This window comes from Fukomys damarensis, unplaced genomic scaffold, assembly GCF_012274545.1.
Source record: "Fukomys damarensis isolate Sample0158 unplaced genomic scaffold, DMR_v1.0_HiC HiC_scaffold_37, whole genome shotgun sequence".
Lineage (NCBI taxonomy): Eukaryota > Metazoa > Chordata > Mammalia > Rodentia > Bathyergidae > Fukomys > Fukomys damarensis.
In genome coordinates this window covers 20,834,828-20,853,935 of record NW_022900949.1, presented here as the reverse complement: position 1 = coordinate 20,853,935, position 19,108 = coordinate 20,834,828, and the positions used below count along the sequence as shown (strand labels likewise).

The window sequence follows — 19,108 nt, the reverse complement described above, 5'->3', positions numbered from 1 at the left end:
CGGTCCCCTGTCCCCTGGCGGGCGGCCGTGGTACCGGAAACTTTGCGCTCCTGCTTGGGGCTGTCAGAGCGGCCAGCCGAGTGAACTGTCCTGGAATCTGAAGTTTTTCCGGCCACATTACAATGTGGCCAGACTCCACAACACACCAAGAGCTGGGTAATTTAGCAGAATAGTCTCGGGAGTTTACTCTGAGGCAGTAATTCGGGGGAATCCCCTGGCGGGCGGCCGTGGTACCGGAAACTTTGCGCTCCTGCTTGGGGCTGTCAGAGCGGCCAGCCGAGTGAACTGTCCTGGAATCTGAAGTTTTTCCGGCCACATTACAATGTGGCCAGACTCCACAACACACCAAGAGCTGGGTAATTTAGCAGAATAGTCTCGGGAGTTTACTCTGAGGCAGTAATTCGGGGGAAGAACAAAGTCATGTGTGCTAAGACACGTTTAACGGGCTACTCTGAGCAGTCGGAAACTGGCTTCTACCCAGATCAGTTAAGGGAGAGCTAGGTAAATCATGGAATTTCAATTCAGCGAACTCTTAGGAACCCATTAAAAATGACAAGCAGGTAATACCAGTATGGTTAATGGCCTAGGTGTCCATGCACCCAAATTTGAGTCTTGGCTCCATGTCGCTGGCTCTGTCTGAGCTTAGGCTGCCAAAATAAAATACCTTAGACAGATTGGTTTAAACAACAGACATGTATTTATTACAGTTCTGGAAGCAGAGGCATCCAAGAGCAAGATGGCAACACATTGGGTACCAGGTAAGGACCCGTCACCTTTCCCACATTCTGTGCGCAGGGGAGAGCAAGTTGATGGCCGTTGATCCTAACAGGAGAGTCCTAATAGAAGAGCCCCTCTCAGGATCCGGCCTACGTAAACTAGAAAGTCACATACAGATTACTAGCAGAGGAGTGGAGAAAAATAAACTACGCTTATAAAAAGGGAGCAGGAGTAGCTAGATACCATTGAGACAGAGCAAGGAGCGTTGTGAGCGATAAAGAGCGGTATTAAATAGTGATAAAGAGACCAGTTCTTCAAGAAGATCTAATGAGACTTACAATACGTGCACCTAACAACAGAGCATCAAACTATGGGAAGCAAAAAGTGATAAACTTGCAAAGAGAAGAAGATAAATAAATCCCCGATCCTAGTTAGAGACTGCTTTGCGCCGTCCTGTCAGAAATGGACAGATCCAGCAGGCAGAAACTTAGGAATAGTATGGCTTAACACAGCACCACAACTGAGGATAAAAAAGGACCTCTGTAGAGTGCTGTGTGCAGCAGCACCTGAGGACAACGCCAGAGTTAGAAAGGAAGAGGAAAGCAGCATGAAAGGGAGAGACCAGAGCATTGGAAACACCAAGACGAGGGAAAGTGTGCCCTGAAGATGGTGGTCCGCTGAGGTGCAGCGGAAGAGATGGATTGGAACTGGCAGCCCCAACTAAGGCACAAAGGGCACTGGAAATCACAAGACGGAGTTTGGCACTGACTTTGAGGGTATTAGGTTTCATCAAACAGTTCCGGGCAAATGCGTCAGCAAACTTTTGTTAACAGTGTATGCAGGAATAAGGGTGGCCTGATGACCTGGGTTCCTGGCTTGAGACACCCTGAGCTGGAGCACACAGACAAGTGGGGTGTGGGGTACAGCTCAGTGGTAATGTGTTCGGGGTGCAAGAGGCCTTGCGTTTGTCCCCCAAAAAGATTAGGTTGGTAGGTTGGGTAGGGAAGACAAGTTTCTCTGCGTGTTTGGGGTGGGACATCGAAGTGGAGATACCGAGGTGGTGACTACATGTGGGTCTGGAGTAGCACAGAGATCCAGGACAGAAGGAGAAATAGGTCTGGGAGCCCTCACCACGTGCTGGAGGTCGGGGTTGCTAAGTGTAGAGCAGCTTAAGTGTGTTGTGTGAGGTCTCTCCCTCGGAGAGACCTAGCGTGTCTAGATGTGGGTGGCAAGGAGTAACCATCACTGGATCCTGGTCCTTGCGAGGCGGAAGCAAAGGTGATCCCGAAGAATAATGGCACAGAAGCAGAAGGGGGTCTCCTTGTTACAGCGGAGAAGGAAGTATGCGTACAGGTGTGGGAATGTGGTGGGCAGGAAACAGGAACCAGAGATTTCCTGGGGGACAGATTTTGATTCCTCCCAAGTGGAGTCCTCTGCTGAGTGGTGGGGAGCTGGTGGAAAGTGTCGTTTAAGGAGAATAGAAAAAGGTTTAAAAAGCCAGTTGTGGAGAGAAGGAAAGAGTGAGATAAAGACACAGAGGAATCACCACTGTTTACTGGGTCCCCCGGTGAACCTAAACCTAATTTATAATAACTTTCTTTCACCCAAGTGTTTTAGAATCCCCTTATGATTTCTGCTTGAATTGGTTATTATTTTGGTGGTTGCAAAACAGGCGATTCTCAAAATTCTATCATTCCTTCTCCAACTATTACTCGGCTACCTACATGATAAGTGAAAAGCACAAGCAGTAGTAATTGTCACCCAAATGTGTTTTGCTTTGCTCCCAGGAGGTGAGATTCTGATAAAAAAGTATGTCAACCGAGGTGTATTTCATAGGAAAATTTCAGAAGTATGTTTCTATAGTGATAAAGAAATTCCTATAGTTTATAAAACAGATACTTTCTTTAAAGACTTGTAATAAATTTAAGTTTAAAAAATCTTTTAAAATGTAAATAAGCATAACCAATCAACACTGTACAATCCTGAAAATACATAAAACAGCAGTCTTACCAACTGGCGACGAAGAGCAGTCTTTTCTAACAGTCTTTTTTAAAGGATTACTTAGGACTTTCTTTTTTTTTGGTACCAGGGATCGAACTCAGGACCTTGTTCTTGTGAGGCAGGTGCAGGCACCACTGAGCTAAATCCCCAGCCCAACTTAGGACCGTTTTTGGATCAAAAATGAATTTCAAATGTCAATTCATACTACGTTTGATATATGGGACACCACAGCCCAAGTGTTTTCTTGTTTGGATTCTGGAGATCGGGCATAAGGCCTCGTGCATGCTAAGCACTCACTCTACCCCTGAGCTGTAGGCCTGGCCACTGTCACCATTTAACATTTTATCCTTTGGGGCCTCTCTATTCTCCTTTGTCCATTGAAGAGTCAGAGAGATCATAAAACCCTTTCATATTATTCACATTGCATGATTAAAACATTTACTAAGAGAATTGTGCTTTCAGCCTGCTTTAGCTAAAGAGAATATCATCCTAATTATTTGTTTGTGCTCACCCACGTAAGAGTAGTAAGACTGAAGCTACCAGAAGTAGGAGAAAGGAAAACAAAATATGGACAGTATCCCCAAAGCGTAATAGATTATAGAAGGTCTCGGTTTCCCTTTCAGCGATGGAAGTCTCTCCACCAGAAAATTTTTTTAATAAGGGACCAGCTCAGGGTTCTTTTCTACCCAATCCTTCCCTGACTCCCAGCTGTGTCCTGACAGGAGGGCTTCTCTGAAAGTGAGAAGGGAGGGGAGGATAAGTTCCCTGGTCAGGTATCTGAGAATATATTTTGCATTATTATGCATTTCAGCTGCCTCTGTAGCTCCTGTGCCCTGGGAGAACTAGAAAGTGGTCTTTCTACTAATTACTGATTTCTCATTAAATTGAATAGTCGAAGCATTTTGTACCTGAGGCTTCGGGTTCCTGCAAAGAAGGAAGTGTGGCGGAGCAAGGAAGGTGTCAGATTATTCTGTTGGGAGAGGGTACACTTGGGAGAAAGACCAGAGAAGAAGAGTTCATTGTGCCCTTTTTATTTTAATAACACAAATTTCCTGGTTACTCCAGGATCTCTTACGAAGCATGAGCCGACTCTCACCGAGGCTGACTGGCAGAAGAAACTGACTCCAGAGCAGTACTATGTCACGAGGGAAAAAGGAACTGAACCGGTGAGCCGAGCCAGCGGACAGTTGTGCTGGGGGTGAAGGGCTGGAATAGATCACCATCCGCTGCACGGATCTGGTCCCCCATTTACTGGTGCAATCCCTGACCCTTCTCTGGCGGTACCACCTTCTGTCCTCTCTCACCTCTGTTGCCTATTCTGTGTCCTGAATAAACTTCCGGTCGTTTCACCACTGAACCCCGTCACTTCCTCTCTTAGTCTCTGACTGTGCAACTTCCAGTTTTCCTACCTTAGAGCTCCTTGTTCCTTGCCTGGAGCTCTGGTTATGTCTGGACGACCCTCCAAGCCTCGTATGCTAATAGGTGGGGCTTTGGGGAGGCGACTGGATCTTGGGGGCAGGATAGCCATCAGCGGGTTAGACTAAGAGGAGCTTGTCGCTGACTTGCTTGACCCGGAAGGGTTTATGTTTATCCCTTCTACTCCTCCCTTCCCTCTCTCTCTCCACTGTGAGCAGCTCTCCTTCACCCAGGCCCTTCCACCGCACCGTTCTGCCTTGAAATCTTTACAGAGCTGAAATAAGTCTCTGCTCCTTTAACTTGTGGGTGTTGGTGTTGCGTCTCCGCAGAAAGGAAGTAACTAAGACACCGGCCATCCCTATCCTGTGGCCAAAGTCTTTTACTACAGCTGACCACCCCATTCCCCAGCGTGGAACCCCTTAGTGGCTTCCCACTGCTTTCAAGGAGAAAGAAAATATTAAATGGCTAATCGGTCCTAATGGCTCTGCCCCAGATTTCTCACCCCATCCTCACATCCACCCAGTTCTCTTCTGGGTCCCTGCACTATAACTTCCTTTCAGCCTTTGAAAGCCCTGGACTCTTTAAGGCCCTTGCATCCCAGTTTCTCCCTCTTGCCCATGACCCCTCCCCTAATCAGACCTACATTGAATTCATTTTCTTAGGGAAACTTTTTCTCGGTCCCAAGTGAGGTTCACTTCTCCCGGTACTTTTCCATCACAGCATTTGTCATTATCATCTGTGGGGCCTGGCTGTAGTAGGCACGCAAAAAATAAATGTTTGTGAATATTGAATGACTCTGTTTAGAAGCAGAAACAATTCCTTAAACCTTGTTCACCCCACTTAGCTGTCATTCCTTTCCTGAGAGAACGTCCATCAGTAGATTGGCATTATAAGACCATTTTTTATAGCACTGCTGTTTTTATCAAGACCAAATATGGCTGCTACAGTTCAGCTGTTGAACTCTATTATTAGTTATTTTCATTTGTGAAGCAGTCCCACAGACCACTGTACAGTGGTTTCACAATGTTGTAGAACATTTCTGCTTTGACCGCAGTTCAGGCGGAAGTCTGTGGGCACATGGCCCGGTGATGATGGTCACATCCTCAGTCACTCTGACACCAGAGTCCTCAGACAGACCTGCAGAGCCCAAGGGGATGTCCCCTCTCCTTTGTTGGCTTCCATGGGCCCTGTTCCCACTTCTGTCCATAGTTGCACAGGGAACTATCGGCTATCATCCCTTCTTGAGTGAGTTCTCTGCTCATAGTGTTGTGTTGACAGGATCAGAGAGGGAGCGCCATTGGTCCAGACAGACCTTAGAGTCGCAGGGCTGTCTTGGACTTCGTTCTGTCCCTGCCCCTACATAGCGAGCTATTTCCATTCCCTCTTCTAAGTCACTCTTGACTCTCTCCTCTCTTTCCAATTTCCAGCCAGAGCAGGATCACCATCCAGACCCGCACCAGTGACCAACCCCCTGATTTTCTTTTTTTTTTTTGTCCTTTGCCTCCAGTGTCATTTACTCCTGCTGCAATCCATTCTTGACTTGATGTCAAGTGACCTTTGTAAAAGCCAACTCTGGCCACGTGCATACCCAGCGTACCAGTATCCAGTGGCTGCCACGTCCAGCAGGACAAGGCGACATACTGATTTGCTTGTAGCTCAGCCTTTCCTGGCCTCTCCTGCCTGCCTGGCATCCTCTTCCTTCTCTCCCTCACCTGGCTGTTCTGCCCACTGTCCTGAAACATCCTGAAATCTTTTCATTTGATCAACTCTGACTTATACTTCAACATTCAGCTTAGTGCTTTGGCGTGTTTCTGTACCAAACACCGATCCGCTGTGTAATGTAGTAATAAAGGTTCAGAAAGAAAGACCCTCTCACCTCAGACAGAATGTAGTGCTGCACGCCTTCATGGGAACTCCCCATGGGAAGGGTCCCAAGCTACCCGACTCCTTGCCAGTCTCTGTCGTGGCCACCATCATGCCAGTTAAGTGCAGCCCACGTGTCTCTCCCCACCGAGGCAGCAGGTTGTGTGAGGACAGGAACTATGGGTTTAACATTGTTTTCCCCCCCTGCAGCATTAGCACCCAGCCCTGAGGCTCAGTACTGCTGAGTCTGTGCTAGATTGGCAGTGAATGCTAGAATAAGGGCTAGGGATAGAGCTCAGTTGCAGAGAGCTTGTCTAGCTTGCTTGAGTTCCTGGCTTTGAGCCCCAGCACTGCAGATAAATAAATACTAGAATGGGCGAGTGAGATAGGAGTTGAGTTTGGTCCTAAGTAAGTGATAAGATTCTTATCAGGTTGAGGGATGGGAAGGAGGATATCAGGAAGTGGGTAGATGCCATTCATAAAATATTGGCAAACAATTCCTTTTCATTCGAATTTTTATTCTACTTACTCTTCCTGGCAGTCAGTCCTTTGTCTCTTGTGCCTGTCTGTCCCCTGCAACCATGAAACTGGATTTTAATCTTACTATGCTGCTTGGTTCCTGTCAGTAGGGTTTCCTCGATCAGCCTTGGGCAGGGGCTCCTTTGGCAAGGAGGCCCCGCCGCCCAGGGTGTGGGACGTAAAACTTCCTTTGGGGCACAGATGCTGTCCAGCCCACTGCTGAGAGGAGGCATTCAGGGGCAGGGCCCGGAAAGGCCAGCTGAGCGCCTGTGGACTTCTGCAGCCTAGCGTAGTGTTCAGAAGAGGAAAAGCATCCAAGTGGCCTCATCCGGTGGGCTCAGTGGGTTAATTTGAGAGTGTACATTCTGCAGCCTTCTTGCTGCAGGGAGTCTGGAGGTTCCAGGTTCCTGAGTTGGGAGGGGCGGCATGGGCTGAGGAGTCCACTTGTTTCCCCAGGGGCTCTGTTGCCTGGTGTGCCAGATGACCCTTGCCACTGTGGTGCAGACCTGCACAGCATACGTGAGACTTTCTTTTTCCAAACTTTTTTTTGACCACGAAAATGGTAAAAGGAATTGGGCGGCAATGACCTTTGTAAAAGACAAAATGCAGTGCGATCCAGGTTGCAGAGTAACGTGTCAGAGGAATTGCTGACTTGGCTCGTGTCCCTCTCAGCTGCCTTTGAGAACCTGAAGGCTCCTGAGGACCCCAGGAGCATAGTCATTTTAGCTAAGTAGCGACCTAGGGCCTGGAAGACCTGGCTCATCCTCTGACACTCGCCGGATGTGCAGTGTGCTTGCAGGCTCTGATCTCACAGAACTGGGCCTTTTGTGCACTTCTGTCCACCCGCCTCTGTGGGGGTAGAACCCAGGCCTCTAGCTCTCTAGGCAAGTCCTGTCCTGCTGAGCTATGTCCCAACTCTTTATAATTCCATACTTAATTGGGGACTTCAGAGTATTTCAGACAAGTATTTAGGTTTCTGTTGTTTTAACTCTTTTGAAATGGGAGACTGAAATCTTAATCACAGCTTTCTTGCTTTTTCATGGACTTTGATGTTCTTGGATGAAAGGTGATACAGACATGCAAAGCATGATTAATGTCACAGTTTGAATATTTGACACAGTAAGGGCCTGGCTGTACATAAACCTGCAGGCTGCTTCAGTGGGTGACGGATTTTTCCCTCTGGTGATACTACACTTTGTCAAGCTAGTACAGAACTCCCTTCATTTGTACCATGGTTTTGTTTTGTTTTGTTTTGTTTTTTGCCACGCTGGGGATGGAACTCAGGGCCTTGCACCTGGTAGGACAGCACTCTACCCTTGAGGGACCCCAGCCCTTATCTTGAGTTTAAATCTGCGGTACCGCCTCCTGCCAGTGATATGGGAAAACTGCACATGATGATCTTGCTCGTTTTCAGCCTTTCAGTGGGATCTACCTGGACAACAAGGAGCCCGGAATGTATCACTGTGTGTGCTGTGACAGCCCCCTCTTCAGGTAAGGTGAGGGATCCACAGCTGTGGGAGAGAGCAACTCCCCATGCATACGGCCCTGTCTCATTTGAAGTCTTGAATAAATATATACTTTCTTGTTTTGGGTGCTAAGGACTGAAAACCACAAGTGCTAAGGACTGCATCTGCTCCATCCAGAGCCCCACCCCAGTCTCTCCTTGGTGTTGAACTGCCCTTCTCTCTTGGCATTGCTGTAGTGAGAGCTGTTCATAAAAGAAACTTGTCCATCTCAGTTTTGTCCTAGCATATAGAGCAGTTAACAGGACTTCTTGGCTTATATTCTTCCTTTATGTTTCCTTGAGAAACAGTGAACAAATAAAACCCTGGTGGGTTCCTTACAGTAACACTATTAAAATTTTTTAGAGGGAAAAATATTTAAAGAAATCTAAGTCCTAATAGAATTTGCTTGACCATGTGATTAAAACTATACCTCTTTCAGGGAAAATGGATTTATAATTTAATTTAGGAAATGTAGAATTTGATGAGGGTAGGTTCCACACAGTGCTTGACAGAAGGGAATACCATGCCCTCTCCCACGTAGCTAAAAGTAAATTTAATTGTCCCTTGATTTCAAAGCCTCTTTTAAGTCAATGGGGATCTACAATATCTCAACAAAGGCTTTTTTGTTTAGATATGCAGGAAGCAGTCTTAAAAAAGTGGATTCGATGAACAAGAAAAGAAACATCTTTGAAGTCCTATTTTTCAGAACTTCAAAGATGTTTTCCTTTCTTTTGCGTCAGCCCTAAATTGGTTTAGAATAAAATATAAATCAAGCCAGTTCTGTGAATCTTCCATTAGCCAGGGTTCCTCCTGTCCTCTGGGCTTTGAGTGGACTGGCTTTCCTGGCCATCTGGCTGCTAATGGGGACTGCATTAGAGAGGCAGACCCCACTGCAAGGAGGAAGATTGATTTTCCTTTGGCCCAAACCCCTGGATGTTGTCGGAACTGCTGAGGAGGTCTTGGGGAGGGAGCCGAGCCTGGTCAGCATGGGGATAACTAAAAGGAAGTTCATTTTTACAGTGAACCTAGAAAAACAGACCGTTTTCCCCAATTGCACACCATGGTTCTAGTCGACTGGCTGTAAATTCCCACAGCCCCCTCCTTGGGTATAATTAATTTGCTTGCTCTAGGAGCTCACAGAACGCAGGGAAACACTTATGTTTACTGGTTTAGATTAAATTAAATTAAATACTTTTGTTTTTTGAGACAGGGTCTTCCTGTGTAGCCCAGGCTGTCTTTGAACTCTCTGTGATCCTCCTGCCTCAGCCTCCCAAGTGCTGGGCACCATGAAGCCCAGATCTTACATTTTTCTGTTTTTGTTTTTTGTTACTGGTTTATTATAAAGGGTATTACAGAGGCTGTAGATAAAAAAGATGCATACAAGGAGGTGTGAGGGAAGGATACAGAACTTTCATGTCCTCTCTGGGGACACCCTCCAGTTACACAAAGCTCTCTGGACTCTGGCCTTTTGGAGTTTTATGGAAGCTTCGTTCCGTAGTTATAGTTGATTAATCATTGACCACTGGTGATCATTTTAACCTTCAGCCCTTCTCCCTTCCTGGGAGGTTGGGGCTAAGACTGTAAGTCCCAATCTCCTGCGCCTGCCTTGCTTTCTTCTGGTGAGTCCCCACCCTGAAGCCACCTAGGGGCTGCCAGCAGGGGTTTGACTCATTAGCGTACAGAAGACACTGTCGTTCTGAAAACTCCAAGCATTCTGGGTGCTGTGTATGCCTGGAAACAGGCAGAGCACCACAGCTCACTTCACAGCTTCACAGCAATCCATGCGAGACTCACATGGGCGTTTCTTGCTCTCTGACTTTTCCTTCTGTGAGTGTGGGGAGGTAGGATGTTAGCCTGGCCAAAGGCCCTTTCTGTAAAAGTCTAGTCATCAGGTGGACGCTCTGCATCTGTCGGTGTTTGGACTGTGACGACAAAAGATGCTGAGCCGCCTTCGTAAGAGCGCGCTTCCAAATGTTAGTCTGTGTTCTTCAGCTTCAGCGGTCCAGATCTGTTGAGAGAAGGCCTTGTTGTGACCCCAGGCCCCCTCCCACCCCTGAGCCATGCAGACTCAGTGACGGTCACGGAAGGATGGAGCAGGGTGGGACCCGAGCCCCAGAGAGCTCTGCCTGGCAGGACTTGAGGTGGAGGTGGAAACGCTGTGTGTCCGCTGTGGCCATGGTGGTGGCTGCTCACCACCTGTGCCTAGGAGCCTTGGAGATTCTGGCGGAAGAGCTGAATTTTTCATTTCATTTAATTTTAGTTCACTTAAATTTAGAAGGTCGCGTGTGGCCAGTGGCTACTGTATTAGCACAGTGCTCATCCAAATTAAGAAAGCTAAGTGGCGAACCCAGGTCACTGAGGTAGCAAAACTACCAAAACTAACAGGAACACCAGCTGAGTCTTCAAACGCCTATTTACCTGGTGGCAAGTTCCCTGCACCACCAATTCATGTTTCCTTTTAAACATTTAATTTTAGTTGAAAAGTTTCTCCTTTTTTTAAGAATTTTTGAATTTATATTCCATTTTCCTGCTGCTGCTGCTCCAGCTAAAATCGAGGGAAATAAGAACATATCCTTGTTTGGGGTCAGTTTCCCGGTACTGTAACAAATACCTGTTCTAATCAGCTTATAAACAGGAAAGGTTCTGGTGTACAGTTGCAGAGGCAGGATTGGCCAATCCTCTTTTGCTAAGCGCATCATGACTAGAGTGCATGGTGGAGCAGAAGCAACCAACTCGTAGCCAGGAAGAGAAGGAAGAAGGGGCAGGGTACACTCCCAGGGACCCACGCCCCTCCAGTGAGGCCCCACCTTTTAAAGGTTCTGCCACCTCCCTAAGTGCCCATCTGGGGACCACAGCTTTGACACATGGGCCTCTAGGGGATATTTAAGACCCAAACTATAGCAATTCTTGAGAATCATTTATGTTCCAGGATATACTTTTTTTCAGTACAGGGAATTGAACCCAGAGCCTTCACACTGAGCTACATCCCAGCTCTTCTTTTTTAAATTTTTTATTTTGTGAGAGCCTCATCACTAAGTTATCCAGTCCAAGCTTGAATTTGTGATCCTCCTGCTCAGCCTCCGAGAGTATAGGGATTACAGGTGTATGCCACCATCCCAAGCTAAAAATACGCTCTTCTTAAAGATGCATTCATTTACAGTGGAGTAGGGAAGGCTGTCTGTGTACATCCTGGCTCCTTTGCAGTGTGGCCTTGAGAAAGTTTCTGAACCTCTCTGTGACTAGATTTCCTCACCTGCAAAATGAGAATAATAATAATAGTACCTAATCCATGAAGTGGTTGTCTATAGAAGAGAAGAATCACAGGCACAAAGAGAAGGCCACATGAATATGGAGGCAAAAGTTGGAGTTGGCCATCAGCCAGACTGATAGTCTCCCAGCCATCTGCATGCGGTGCTAGTGTGGAGGTGCGCAGTGAAGACTTCTTGCTGATAGATTAGTAATGTCTGCCCTGTAGCATCACAGTTAAGACATTACAGTTGTGAGGTCACCATGGAAATGCAAGAGAAGAGGCCACAACTTCTTGATCTGCTGTCATAAGCACTGAGTTCAGTACTTTGCAAATAATCCTTTCAGCCCATTGAACAGATATTAAAACTGGTGCTTCCAGTCTTTAACTTGTTCTAGGCCACTGTCTTGAGTCTGTTTTCTATTGCTCTAACAGAATATTGGATAGGAGGCAATTTAGAATGAACAGAAGTTAATTTGGGCTCATGCTTTAGGAGGCTGGGAGTCCAAAAGCAAGATGCCAGTGTCTGCCTGACTTCTAGTGAGAGAAAATGAGCAAATGAGAGTAAATGAGGAGACAAAGCATGAAGAGCAGCCTTGTTCTGTAACAGCCTGCTCTCATGGTAACTAACCCAGTCCTGTAAGAACTGCATTATTATTATTATTATTATTATTATTATTATTATTATTTATTATTATTTTGTCCCAAGATCGAACTCAAGACCTTGCGCTTGTGCGGCAGGTGGTGGGACCACTGAGCTAAATCCCTGGCTCTTGATCACCTCTTAAAGGCCTCACCTCCCAGCACCACAGTGGCAGCCTGAGTGGTCTCATCTAGTACATGACAGTGTCGGATTCATCTTCTACCGGAGCCTCTATGGTACACTCTTCCTCAGGGAGGGAAGCACTCTAGCAGTGAAAGACCCTGCTGGGCGTAAACCAGGAACTGCTCTTCATGTACACCTTTTCATCAGACCCTCAGCCACTCTCTGTGGTGCTGTTATTCTCACTTCCCATGAAGAAACTGAGTTCTGGGAAGACTGAATAGCTTGTCCAGGGTTCTGCAGCTACCAGTGAGACTTTGAGGCTCTAGGTCTCCAAAGTGCATAGTTTCTGTAAGGTGTGTTGGCAGTGCCCTCGTACTTGGGCACTCTAAGTCTGTGGCGCCAGATCTCCAAATGGCAGGCAGAGGTCCTGGGGAAGACAATGGCTTCTGGGGACATGGCCGGCCAGCTTAACCAGCAGGCTCCATTTCCAGAGCCTCATTCCCAGCCGCATCTGTCAGACCTAACATAGTCCGCCATGGCTGTACTGTCGCTGGAATGAATATGGCGCACATTCTTGTGTGTACATATGTGGTGGGGGTAGTGCGGATTGAACCCAGAGCCTTTGCACTGGCTACATCCCCAGCTCCTTTTAAAAATTTTGATTCAGGGTCTCTCTGAGTTGCTGAGGCTGGACTCAAACTTGCAGTCCTCCTGTGTGAGCATCCTGGGTGCCACTGTGTCTAGCTATAGTGTACATTCTTGGGCATTGGCTGCCCACCCAGATTAGAGACTTCAAGGTGAGGATTTTGGGGCCCAGAGCACATTCCAGGTTATCAGCATATTCCCTGGGAATTGCAGGCTACCTTGCCAACCTTAGAATTAAAAGGCATTGCCCTCCCCCCACCCCCTCTGTCTCCCTGTTTCTCCACCCCAGAAACTGGTTCTGGAAAGGTTTATTAAAATGTATTATGTGATCACATATTTCATGGTCATCACTTGCAGTAGCTGTTTGTCACTGTGACCAGGTACCTGATAACCACAACTTAAGGGAGAGAGGTTTATTTTGGCTTATGGCTTTAGCCCATGCTTGCCTATTCCCAAGGCAGAAATGGCGTGGGGAAGGGACTGGCAGATTGAGACGTTCGCTTCGTGTTGGCCAGGAAGTTGAGAGAAGGGTCTGGGAACAGGACGTACCGTGTCCTTCTCCTCTCCTAGGGATAGAACCCTAGCTGTGTGTGTGTGTGTGTGTGTGTGTGTGTGTGTGTATGTGTGTGTGTGACAGAGTTTCACTAAGTGCAGTCAGGACACAAATTTGCACTCCCCCTGCCTCGGTGCTGGGATGACGGGCGTGTGTCACCGCATCCAGCCAGAACACACCCTTCAGTCGGTGCCCTCAGAGACCTCCTTCCTCCACCTGGGCCCCAGCTCTTCATAAGCCCATTTAGCTTTAAACTGGGCAGTGGTACCCTCATGGTCCTGCTGCCTTCCCAAGGCCCCACCTCTGGGTGCTTGACTTTGGGGCAGATTTAGATCTAATCGTAACATAAATCAGACTCGGAGGAAACAGCCCGATACAAGTTCGCTTTTTACATGACACCTGTCCTGCCTGACCCAGCGAACTGAGTAATACCATTTAAATATTAAACCGTACTTCAAAGGAGTGGTAAAGCTAATCAGTGAGGGTTAGGATTGTCAGCTACCACCATGTGCTTCTGCTGTTGCTTTGGGGACCCTGGAAACCCAGAAAGAAGCAGCCACAAGCCAGATAAACAGAAACTAAACAAAAGAAAAACCTTTAGAGTATGTGATCCAGAATGGTTTTCATCTGCTAATCACTTAAATATGAATAGTGAAGTCTCTAACTGATCTTCGCATTTAGGTTTTTTTATCTTAAATGTTATTTGTTAGGACTCTCTGTCCTGCTGATCACAACTGTAAAGGTTTATTGTTTTCCATAAAATGTTTTAGTGACGTTTTGTTTGTCTTAGATTCATTCATTTAAAAAACTTTCTTATATTCATAATTCTTTCTCAAAATTCCTTTATTGATCCATCGTCTGTATAATGTTGAGGATGTGGTTAAAAGATGCTTATGATCTGGGCGTGGTGGGGTATGCCTGTAATCCCAGCATTTGGGAAGCTGAGGCAGGAGGATCGCTGAGTTTGAGACCAGCCTGGACTACATAGTGAGTTCCAGTTCAGTCTCAACTACATAGTGAGACCCTGTCTCAAAAAACCAAAAAAAACCAAAAAACAAAAAACAAAAAAGGTGCTTATGATGGTTTTCCCTGGGACCGAGTGGCTAAGTGAATATTTGTGTTTGTTCTGGTTTCTGTACTGTTCCGTACTGGGTGTCAAACCCAGGGACTCCTATGAACTCAGTGCTCTTTCCCTGAGATGCACTTCAACCCTCAGGTGAGTATTTTTGAACCCTTGCAAGAATGGTTGCACAGAACCCAGCCCAACTGTGCAGACTCTGCTATTTGGGCCTGTGTGGCTCAAATTTCACAAGTATCTGTTTCTATAATGATATTAAAACAATGGCTATGGGTTTATTTATGGGCCGCATGTCAGACACTATTCTAAACACGTATACAGAAAAGATGGAAGCGAGTCTTCCAGCAGCCGTGTGAGGTAATAACACCGTAGCTGTTTGGATGATGAGACTTAGAGTTCAGTGACTTTTGGGGGACGCACAGTTGTAACAATGTGCATTCCCACACAAATCTTTGGGAAATCACAGAGGAGCCCCAAGGAGTCCCAGGATCTGCGAGGATCCTTTTCCCACAGATCCATCCACACGAGGTTGCGTCCTTTTCTTTTTGGTGCTGAGAGTGGGACCAGGGCCTCGGCCAGGCTAGGGAAGCCCTTTGCCACCAAGCCCCAGAAAATGAATCAGAACGACACTGGCAGTGAAGCCACAGGCACAGAAGATTCAGTTGCCGTTTTTCAAGCCAGACAAGAGATTTTCGAGGTTGTAAATCAGTGCAACCCTTCTTACTCAACATCTGTCTAATTTTGGAAAAGACTGTTGTCCTAAAGTGTTGTGTTAATGTCACGGATTTATTATTCTTAATGACTCCACGTTTAAGTTGTCATAATTTCTAATTTGCCCAATACTGACAAATGCAGCCCCTGTGAGAAGAAACACTCAGAGACCGTAGTCATTTTGAGGTGCAGAGGGGCCCTGAGGCCAGAATGTGTACGACTCATCCCGCTGTCCTTCCCCCGTGGAGTTTTGCTCCCAGCTCTGCTTCCTTCTGGGCTCAGCATCTAGGGATTCAATTATCCCCCGCTCTTTTTTTGTTTGTTCAGTTTCTGCAGGGTTTACTTTTCGATTATTTCTTTCTTAGGTAGAATCATCTCTACCATCTTAAACTTTTTAAAATCTGTCTTCCTAGTGCCGTTCACGGGAGCTCATGTGTCTGGGCTCTTGGAGAATGAGGTCTTTGTTTAAATAACGCGGGGGGTGGGCGGTGCTGAGGATGGAACCCAGGCCCTTCGCGTACCAGGCAAGTTCCCGGCACTGAACCACGTTTCCAGCCCCAAGAACAGGGTTTGGGCGAGTTGGAGTGCCTCTGCCCTGCTCTCCTGCCAGCACCTGTGCCTCGCTCCAGGCTTCAGCGCCTGTGTTAGTCCGCCTTGCAGCGCTGTGATAAAATACCTGCGATAAACAGCTCCTAAGCGGGCGGGTTGATTTTGAACATCGCCATGCAGCTTCTAAGCCCGTGGTGAGGCAGCAGGACATTACGGCAGGGGTTGCGGTGAAGCGGGGCTGCTCACTGCATCAGGGCCGGAGGCAGAGAGGGAGGAGGGGGCCTGGGGACACCGCGGGGACCGACTCCCTCCAGCTGGGCCCTTCGACAGCCACTGCTTCCTCATAGCTCTCGACCCAGTCACCCCCAAAGGCCCCGCTTTTCAATGCCTTGGGGACAAACCTTCGACCCATGAGCTTGTGGGTGGCGTTTCAGATCAAACTGTAATAGTGTCACCAGTCCCTTGGAAACTTCCCTGGGTGGTCGGGCTCCTCTGGAGTGATGGACAGCAAGTATTTATTCATACTGGCGGGGAGCGCTCCTGAGCCCTTACCGGGTGCCCACCCCTGGGCTGAGCTTTATCCCACACTCTGCCGAGTGCCCCCCAGGTCCTCCAGATATCCCTGTAGAGTAGATATTATTGTCCCCATTTTACAGGTAAGAAAACCAAGCCTGCAGGCGGTGGAGTAGTTGCCTAATTTTGCACTGCTCAGAAGTGGCAGGCAGAGCTTTGAGCCCCTGTAGTCAGTCAGGCGCCTGCCTGCTGTTACAGCTGCAAATTGCTGGGGCTAGAGGTGACTGATCAGACGTGACAGTCCTCTGATGTGCCCAGATCTTGCTGACCTCCCTTGACTACTCTTCTTTTTGATTTCCCTTTTCTGCATTCGGAACTCAGGGGTTTGATCTGCGGTTCCCAGAATGCAGCACCATCCACAAAGCTCCTAGTGTTTTGGGGTCCTTTAGATCGGACACAGAGAAAAGAGCCGTGGGCATCAGAGGAGCAAGCCACCCTTTCACTGTGGCCAGGCAGTGTCTGACGGGAAGGTGCAGCAGGGACAGACTCTAAGATTGGTCGTACCCGTGGCTGGGATGGGGCCTGCAGCAGAGGACAGGCAGCAAGCGGGCCTACCGGCCAGAACGGGACAGCAGACTCTCCTGGCGTGTTAACAGCAGCGTCTGTAACAGCCGTGTTGTGTTCCGCAGCTCAGAGACGAAGTTCTGCTCCGGCACCGGATGGCCTTCATTTTCCGAGGCTCATGGCGCATCGGGCTCAGACGAAAGTCACGCAGGGGTCCTTCGACGCTTGGACATGTCCGCGGGGTCGGCTCGCACAGAGGTCGTCTGCAAGCAGGTGGCGTAGTTTGCTTTGGCCAGTCTTCTCGGGTGCCACGCTGAGGGCCGCCTGTTCTTGGCACCGCTGCCATTTTCCCACGGGGCACTTTGTCCCCTGCGCACGTCGGACTCTGCCCGTGCCGCAGCCATCGCTCTGCCCGGATTCTGGTGCCGCGGGTGAAAGGCTGCCTACGCCACTCTCTGGTGCCTTGCCTGGCTCTCGCCTTCCCCAGAGATGGAGGGAGGTGGAGGCTGACGGAGAGGAAGGGCTGCCCCTGCGCGTTCTTCGAGCAGGGACAGGCAGCAGGAAGGCCCTGTGTAGTTGCATCCCCTGCCTTCTTCCCCACTCTGCATCGTGTCACCTCCGGCAGAAACACTCAGGTGACAACAGCTCCTGGCTCCTTCCGTGCGCCTGGTGGCTGGGAGCAAGTCAAATCCTGGCAGCGATTTCATTTTGCAGTCCCTGGGTGCACATTTCCTGTTGCGTCAGTTGTATAAAGCAACAGAGAGGAGCAGGTGAGGTGTCACCGTGTTGCCTTTATTAAGGAAGATAATAATATGCAGTTTACCACATGATCGATTGAGCACTCATTCAGGAACTGTGTTGCGTTGTACTTGCGTTGGGCCAGTTAATCACTGCACAGCTGTTGTGTAAGTGTTGCCCATTTTATAGATGAGTAAATCCGGGCCAAAATGTAATACTCTGTTGGTTTTCTCACTGGGAAGGTAGGACTATTCATCGCCGCTGTGCCCTGTGTTCTTCTCTTTCTTAATGAATTCTGGTGCAAATTCTACTTTTCTCACGCAGATGTTAAGCTCTGGAGTGGGTGGCGGTGCGGGGTTCTTCCATCTGGTTCCCCAGGAAGGTCTCTCCGCGCTGAGACTGATGGTGGCTTCTCCCCTGCAGTGCGAAGCTCACCTTGGCCACGTGTTTCCTGACGGGCCGGAGCCCAGTGGTCAGAGGTTTTGCATCAACAGTGTGGCCCTGAAGTTCAAGCCAAACAAACAGTGACCGTCTCCAGCAGTCCCTCCCGGGCCACCGCTCCTCACGCATCCTTGATTCTCATAATTCAGGTGGATGATTTGTTTTGTGTGCTGCAAAATCAGGCTGTTTGCTGCTGGCTCCAGAAGTCACAGTGTCACTTGTCTACCTGGGGTCCAGCCTGACACCTTGGACTGCGGGATTTCACAGCGGGGCAGCTGTGTGCACCACTGCCTTCCCAAGGCCTGGGGTGGGACGGCAGGAGGCTGGTGGGAGGAGCCAGAGCGTTCCGGCAGAAGGACCCTGAACTCACCACTGTAGTTGTGTCCTCCAGGAGCCCTGAGCAATCCCAGCACGGCCAAGTAAGTTCAGAAGGAGCTGTGTTTTGCTTAGCGCACGCGTGATGATGATATGGGTGATGTGTTTCCAAATCTTTACTGTCTCAAATATTCTACTTTCAGCCCTAACCCCACAAATCAGCTCCAGTGTGAGCTTGTTAGATTTGGTCCATTACCAGGAAAAATGTTCACCTTTGTATCTTCTGGCTACAAAGTTAAACTTTAAAATGTTCAAATAAAATATTTACTGAAATCCATATTTGCTTTTTGTCTGAGTCTACGAAATTGCTCTTTTATAAACATGATGAAGTGAAAATAACAAAGATTCAGATCATCTGGCTACCCAACAGGTCTGGCAACACTGGTATTTCACAAATTGCATCTTGAATATTTTGTTACCGGTAGTACTGAAGTCATTTTCTTTGTTTCTTCATGGGCAGAAGGGAAATAATTGTTTGATTTTTTCTCCTCTTTGTTAAACTCTTCTTTGACCCTTCTTTTTGTGGCTACCCCAGAAGACCCACGCCACACCCTTACCTTGTTTCTGCCATGTGCAGATCCTGACTTATTTTTGGTTTCTCCAAGGGCACTAACCTTAGAACATGAATTCCATTGACCCTGTCTCGTACTTTGTGCTAATGTTGCCGTATACTTAATCTTGCATGTTTTAAACGATAATGACAAATTGTCATTAGTAATGTAGAGATGGTATTCATTTATATTTACCTGTATATCTGCCCATAGGTTGTCCCGTCCCTGCAATTCCACCTTTTTTGTGGGATTATCATTCTTCTACTCAATAACTTATTTTATTTTTTTTCCTTTTAGTTCATGTTTCCTACTGATGAACTTATTTAGTTTTTTTTTTTTTTTTTTTTTTTTTTTTT

The 19,108-nt window shown here is 47.7% G+C and overlaps 1 protein-coding gene across 1 annotated transcript; it reads left to right on the top strand.

Annotated features, from left to right (window-relative positions):
• The first annotated feature begins 661 nt into the window (after positions 1-661).
• On the top strand, positions 662-18,266 carry Msrb2 (methionine sulfoxide reductase B2). Its single transcript, XM_033759342.1, has 5 exons — positions 662-758; positions 3,784-3,884; positions 7,931-8,007; positions 16,773-16,920; positions 17,809-18,266. The coding sequence occupies exons 1-5, from the start codon at positions 737-739 to the stop codon at positions 17,911-17,913; spliced, it is 453 nt and encodes a 150-aa protein (XP_033615233.1). The 5' UTR covers positions 662-736; the 3' UTR covers positions 17,914-18,266.
• Positions 18,267-19,108: the final 842 nt, after the last annotated feature.

Bases quoted from the DNA above. Each gene is read 5' to 3' on its own strand.
- Msrb2 (XM_033759342.1), top strand. From the start codon at position 737: ATGGCAACACATTGGGTACCAG. The intron at 759-3,783 runs GTAAGGACCCGT...TGGTTACTCCAG, and splicing joins GGCAACACATTGGGTACCAG to GATCTCTTACGAAGCATGAG. The intron at 8,008-16,772 runs GTAAGGTGAGGG...TGTGTTCCGCAG, and splicing joins TGTGACAGCCCCCTCTTCAG to CTCAGAGACGAAGTTCTGCT.